A 7154-nucleotide genomic window follows, 5' to 3' on the forward strand; every position below is an offset into this window, starting at 1 on the left:
GGCCCCTCGTAACAAATGAGTTCGACACTCCTGCGTGTAGAGGAATTTTCTGTGAGTCATTCACAAAAGGAGCTGGAAGTAGAGGCACTTCTTATAGCAAACCTGACTGGTGCAAGTTCACTCACTGTTGATATTCTTAGTTAACTGAGTTGCTGTTACTCTCTGGTCATAAAAGATGAGATTATTTCTTTGTAATTTCAACTATTTAAAATTAAACAACATCTGAAAGGAAACCTTCAATACAAAAGGCAATTTGTAGACACGGAAATCCTTCTCTGATTTGTTAAGATTCTTAACCACTAAGTGCCATTCCTGAGCTTGTTCTTCTTGCTTGCAGAATAATGCAGGGGTGTCAAAGTCATTTGTTATGAGTGCCAGATCTGAAATAAATGAGACATAAAGGACATAGACAAACACAAAGGTGTTTTTTTTAATTTAAAATAAAACATGCTTAAAACATTAGCACTTGGTTGGTCTTAAAGGTGCTTTCTTTGTATCTCTCCTGTACAATCCAGGTTCTCTCAATTGCACAGAGCTACTGAGCCAAACCTTTTTTTGTTCTATTGGCTGAGGCTCCTCCCATTCCTGGTCCCCTGTGGAAGGAAGGAAGGGAAGAGCCAGAGTTTCCTTTGAAGCAAGCTATCCCTTCCTCCCCAAGGGAGGAGCCTCAGCCAATGGAGAAAATAGAGGTTTTGCTCTGTAGCTCCTGTGCAACTGAGAGAGCCTGGCAAAGCAAGCTATGATGCAGAAGGAAGCAAGAGAGGGAAAAGGAAGCAGACAACAGCCAGTTGCTTGGGGGCTGTTAGGAGCCCTCTGGGGGCCTGATTCAGCCCCCAGGCTGCATGTTTGACACTCTTAGAATAATTGCTGTGGCTCAGCAGAGGAGCGCATGCCTTGAATGCAGAAGCTGCCAGGTTCAGTGCCTGGCATCTCTAGTTTAAGGAATCTTAATTAGCAAGCATTAGGAGGGATGTTTGCTGCCTGAGAACTTGGAGAGCTGCTGCCAATCAGAGTTGTCAGAGCAGTTGACTGTCGTGATATAATGCAGATTCATATGTTCGCTTTCTCTAGGTCCCTCCTCTTCATTTGTGTTTGGTTCTGGGTCTTCAGCGTCTGCCACTGGTCCAGCATTTGTTGCTGGTCAGACACCAACATTTGGTCAAAGCCAAGGCTCCAGCCAGCCCCCTGCTCCAACTTTTGGGTCACTCTCATCATCAACACCATCGTCGTTATTTTCCGCTGGCACTCAGTCTGGGCCACCGGCTTTCGGGTCTGTGTCAAGTACTACCCAGCCCCCAGTCTTTGGACAGCAAGCTGCACAACAACCTGGTTTTGGCTCTGGCACCGCTCCTAGTTCTGGTAAGCGTGAGCTCTACAGGTCTCTTGCTAAAGCAGGGGTGGCCCAAGTTGCTTAACGTAAGAGCCACATAGAATAAACATGAAATGCTTGAGAGCTGGAAGGCAGGCAGGCAAATAGATAAGGAGGGAGAAATGGAGGGAGAACAACTTTAATTGCATTCTCCAAGGTACTGGTTTAAATTGCAGAAGCGATTTAAAGAGACAGATACCTTCTCTAAGCTGGCCGACGTGGCAGTGGGGCTTCAAGAGCCATATAATACGTGTGAAAGAGCCACACGTGGCTCCCGAGCTGTAGTTTGGCTACCCCTGTGCTATAGACTTCGGCTTCTTCCAGCAAAGGGTTAGTTGTTCTGTATTCCATTGTCAGTCCTCTTTAAATACAAAAATGGTGTACACAATAGTAAAATAAAAAACATAGGGCCTGAATATCGGGCTGCATTGTCAGAACAAGCTCTTCATAAGCTGTAATAATTTCCCATATAAAGTTGATGATAATACATATTAAAATGCCCTCGAGGCCAAAACACATATAGTCTTGTACTGGTCACTTGATAAGTTCGTCAAGTTTGTATTAGAGTTTATGTGAAGCTTGTTCTGACTCTTAATGCAAGCCTGACATTCAGGCCCCAATTTTACTGTATACACAATATAATATTTATTTTCATATTATTTTATCTGCTGTAATTTGACTGTTGTTGCATTTTTAGAATATTTTGGGTTGAGTTTGTTCCCCCTTCTCCCTTGTTTCAATCAAAACTTTCCCTAAAAAGTGAGTGTTCATGATGTCTGGCTGTTTGTCCTTCTCTCACTCATGCTTACACACACACTTTCTCTCATACACACACACACTACAGAGTTATTATCACCAAGTTATGAATATATTTGGCATTTCTACTCACAAGGTGACTGGCAGAATGTTACCAGGTGTTCCAGCAGGCGGACTTTCTTCCTCTCTTCTATTCCTCTTGTGGGGGTGGCGAGCTATCTCTGTTACATGAGATGACTGAGGGGATCAGGTAGTAAAGGCTTGTCACTAGGCAGTTCGTTCCTTGTTTGTTCTTCTGCACTCCACCCTCCCCTTTTGATTCAAACATCTACTCCCCATGCCATTTTGAAAATTGCTTTTGAAACTTCTCCCCCATTTCAGTTGGGATTACCAGTATCTTGGAGGGGGGGTGGAACTTGTCCTGTACCTTTAATAAAGGCTTAATAGGATGTTAAAGGTTCTTTTACCCCCATGCCATGAAAAGCTTCACTGGCCTGTATTCACATATTAAGGCCTTGTTAAAGTGACCAGAGCCCCCTGGTGCAGAGTTTTAAAGCTGCAGTACTGCAGTCCTAAGCACTGCTCACGACCTGAGTTCCATCCCCGATGGAAGCTGGGTTTTCAGGTAGCTGGCTCGAGGTTGACTCCGCCTTCCATCCTTCCAAGGTCGGTAAAATGAGTACCCAGCTTGCTGGGGGGAAAGTATAGAGGACTGGGGAAGGCAACGGCAAAACACCCTGTAAAAACTGCTGTGAAAACGTGAAAGCAACGTCACCCCAGAGTCGGAAACGACTGGTGCTTGCACAGGGGACCTTTCCTTTCCTAAAGTGACTGGACATTTCCCCCCAATGTATTGGAAACCCCAGTTTCAGAAGAGGCTTCCATGTTGAAGAGAAAAAGTTCAGTGTTTCCTTGGGTATGCAGAATTAAGTTCCTGATTCTTGGATTCGAGACAATGTGTGGAACTGAGCCTGGGAACGCCAATAAGTAGTTGGCTTTGCTGCTGTGACCATGCTGTATTGGAACTGCTAACATATCTCTACCATCAATATGTCGTGATGGCCACAGTAATAAACAGTTTTAAAAGGGAATTAAATAGATTCAGGGAGGATAAGTCTATCAATGGCTACTAGCCATGGTGACTTAGGGGAACCTTCACATTCAGAGGCAGTAAGCCTCTGAATCCTAGAGTAAGAAGGCAACATGAGGAGAAGGCCTCAGCCTTTATGCCCTGTTGTTGGCTGTCCAGAGGAACTGGTTGGACATAGTGTAAGACAGGATGCTGGACTAGATGGACTATAGGTCTGATCCAGGAGGGCTCTTTTATGCACTTAATTGATTCAGAGAGATTTAAGATTTCCAACAGGCCTTTAATAACGAGAGAAAATGCTTTGTCGCCTAAGAAAGTAATTCTAAATGTTTAACTCTTCTAGGTCCAGTGTTCCAGTTTGGAAATAGTTCTGCTAATTTCAACTTTGCAGGGAGTAGCCCAGGAGTATTTACCTTTGGTGCACCTTCTGGGGCACCAGCACAGCCTGCAGGCTCTTCGGGATTTTCATTTACTCAGCCGCCAGCATTTAACATGGGGTAAGTAGGAGGTTCAGAATTTTGGGTAGGTTTGCATACAGCTACTTTTGTGGAGTGGGTGAGTATTAGAAATGTGCAATTTTTAAAAGTTTGGTATTTTTTGGCTCAGGTCTATTGGAACACACCCCCCCCCCAATAAATAAATAAAAAATCCCAGATCCCAATACCAGTATGGTATTCAGCTCCAGGATTTTTCAAAAATTCCAATTTGGGGGTGGGGGTCCAATAGCCCTAAACCAGAAAATACTGGTTTTTTTGTTTTGTTTTTAAAGTCAGCTCAATTCTGGGGGCTGGCTTGGCTTATCCTGGAGCCCAGTTTAAACCGTGCCACAGGAGAAGACAGCTGCAGAATTTGTGTGCTGCAGAGATATTACTTCCTAAGGCATGTAGATCCTGGCTGGGATGGTTTCTGCAGCGCTGCGGAAAGAGCCAGACCCAGGATCTTCGTGCCTCGGGGAAATCACTCCCTGAGGTACATAGATCCTGGCTGGGAAGGCTTCTCCTTCAGCCCAGTTTAAACTGGGCTGCAGGGGGAGCCAGTTTCTGGTTCTATGTGCCATGGGGAGATCTCCCCAAGGCACACAGATCCTGACTGGGATGGTGTCTCCTGCAACCTGGTTTAAACCAGGCTGCACAAGAAGCCAGCCCCAAGCTGAGCTGGCGGGAGCAGTCTGCTCTCCCTGGCACAGGCAGTCCTGATCCTTGGGCGGTCTTCTGCAGTCCCTTTAAACTTGAAAGGGGCTGCAGTAGAAGCCCAACAAACAGCTGTTGATCCCACTTCTCCTGTTTTCAGATCTACCAGTAATTCCCAAATATAACTAGGAATTTTTCAGGATTTTTTTTTTTTGCGCTTTCTCAAGAAAATCCAGATAACATTTGGGTAGTCAAAATATACCCAAAAAATACCAATGAGTTTTTCAGGTATATCTTTGGTTCGGTAGACCCAAATACACACCTCTAGTAGATATCTAACCATGCCATGCCCTTTATATGCACTTTGTTAAGGCCTGAGAAATATATTTTCTAGACACATGGGAAGACATATTAGCGTATAAAAAAATACCTTTTGTTCAAACAAAACTGCAAACATAAGGTTGCACTCTTTGCTGCCAGAACACACACAGCTTAGATTTTCTGCCATCTGACAAGCAGGAGGAATAAACAGTCATCATATAGTAACACTATGAAGATCTGTCAGTAGGCTTTCATACTGCTGCACTCTATTCAGGAGGTTAATGTTACTGCTACATAAACCAGTGTTTCGTATCAATTGTGGACAAAATTAGTTCTTGCCACATATTACTTATATACACAGCAATTAATTATCCAGCGGTAGTTTGTCCTACATAAAAATCTCCGTACTATGCAATGCTTAGGAAACATTTTGAGTGAGTAAAACATCTTTTCTTAAACCATTTCCCCCTTTCCAGGGGGGGGGGGGGACATATTTCATAGGAATTTTCTTAATGTTCCCCCAAATATCTGCTTTTTCTGCTGGGGAAGAGAACTCGTGTGTGTTTTCCCTCTTAAGTTTGCTCCCCTCCAAAATGACTTATCATTTTGTGGTAACTGTAGTTTGCAGTAACCTGTTTAGGGATGCTGTATCACTGAAAAGCAGTATCTTGGAAAAAAAATCACATGTTTTGGTGTATGATAAGCTGACATGCAAATCCATCCAAAGTCCAAATGCTGTGGCTATTAGAAATCAACAAGTAGGGGCCCACGAGACTTATAGGGAGAAATCCCCCCCCCCTCTCTCACCAAGCCAAGCATGGAGCCCTGGATAGTTCAGCAGCCACTGCCGGTCGTGGCACGACCTCTAATGCCATAGTTCCTGGGCTCCTCCAACTGCTGGAGGTAGAGGTGCATTCTCTGTGCTTTTGCAGAGAACACTGTTTTAGTTGGGGGGCAATTAAACTCCCCCCCCCCATATATTTTTTGTTAAGATTTAAGATTCTTCTGCAAATGTACAGGGGGCCTGGGGGCCCCAAGTTTGCAGAAAAACCTCTTGCAGCCATGTGGCCACAATCCATGGATTTAGATATCCGCAGATGGGGGCAATAGGTTGTTAATATAGATGGATGTTGCGTTGATGCAAAGAATAACACATTAACACCTGAAGACTGACAAGTACCTTCCAGGCATGTTTTGTTTAAGCTGCTGTCCTTGAAGTAGAAGTTGAGATGAAAGAAAACAATGGCTTTAGTAAAATAAAAGATTTAATGGGGTGTGCATTTTTCATGTTTGTTCTAAAATTAAAAGTGTTCCAACGTGTCATTCTTACTTTTGATTTCCTCTCCTCCCTCAAAGCAGGAATAACGGGAAAAATATTTTCTCGGCACCTGGATCTTCGCTATCTACTCGGAAGATTAAGACCGCTGTTAGACGTAGAAAATAAATATTAACAGTTGTTACAGACAGCAACTCAGTTACCGCAGCTGGTTGCCCTGCATTGTTCAATTTAACAAATTGTACCTCGTGCTGGGTTTAGCTGAAGCCATGTCTGCCTAAACTCTGCTCGCTTTTTTTTTTTTTTTTGCCCTCTCCATTTAGGTTTAAAAAAAAAAAAAGTAAAATTGGTGGCAGGGAGGACCTCGAGCAAAACTACTTAGAATCCGGCAGTTTCTCTTCATTGACTTGGCATGGTTTTGGCTATAGATGTAAATATAGCCTGCACAGCGAATGGCTTCGTATAATACCTCTGTTTGCACCACTTCGTACGCTCATTTGCGTTTACTGACACCTCGAGAAATTGTAATTATATTGGCGAGGGGAAGTCTGTATACAGTAGAGAATGTGGATAAAATGAATGATTTCTATGCGGAGTTTCTGCTGGTGTACGTGTGAAGTGAGCGAGTGGCGTGTATCGTGCACTAAAATTTTCTGATAGAGGAAGAGTGATTTAAAGGATGATCCCTGCTAAGGACTAGTTAGATCTGTAGTACTTCATTAAATGATTAGAAGCTCTTTCTGTTTCCATCCTTACAGCTCCTTATCACCTGTCTTGCCTTTTTTTCATTATTTTATTATGAGACAAAACATGTAAATACAATTCCGTTTCTCTGTGTACTACTTTGGCATAACAAATCTGTGAACTTGAAATTTTAATTTTTGTGTGTTACCGCAAAAAAAATTTTTTTTGTTTAGTATTGTCTCAGATTTTATTATGTAAATCTCATTATTCAAAGTTGCCTAAATCCATTAAAGACCTTTAAAATTGGGAATTCTTAAAGTGAGTTTATTGGCTTTTCTGATCCATTTTTGTTTGGACCAAAAACCAGTATTGTACAAAGTGTTAAGTATATATTTTTATATTTACAGAAATGGACTCTGGTGACTTTGGATAATAAGGAAAAGTTTAATATTAAAGCCATGTTTATTACAGTATAATTAACATGTTAAACCATGGGATAAATGCCATCAATAAAAATTATGAAAAGTC

The 7154-nt window shown here is 42.6% G+C and overlaps 1 protein-coding gene across 1 annotated transcript in view; it reads left to right on the forward strand.

The window, feature by feature from the left end:
- The window catches only part of NUP153 (nucleoporin 153), a 70696-nt gene extending 63542 nt beyond the window's left edge, over window positions 1-7154 (forward strand). The window contains exons 20-22 of the mRNA XM_060244242.1: window positions 1072-1359; window positions 3559-3712; window positions 6026-7154. Coding sequence (XP_060100225.1) covers window positions 1072-1359; window positions 3559-3712; window positions 6026-6110 — 527 coding nt within the window. The 3' untranslated portion in view covers window positions 6111-7154. The remainder of the gene's footprint in view (window positions 1-1071; window positions 1360-3558; window positions 3713-6025) is intronic.

This window comes from Heteronotia binoei, chromosome 7 (assembly GCF_032191835.1).
Source record: "Heteronotia binoei isolate CCM8104 ecotype False Entrance Well chromosome 7, APGP_CSIRO_Hbin_v1, whole genome shotgun sequence".
In the NCBI taxonomy this organism is placed as follows: Eukaryota; Metazoa; Chordata; class Lepidosauria; order Squamata; family Gekkonidae; genus Heteronotia; species Heteronotia binoei.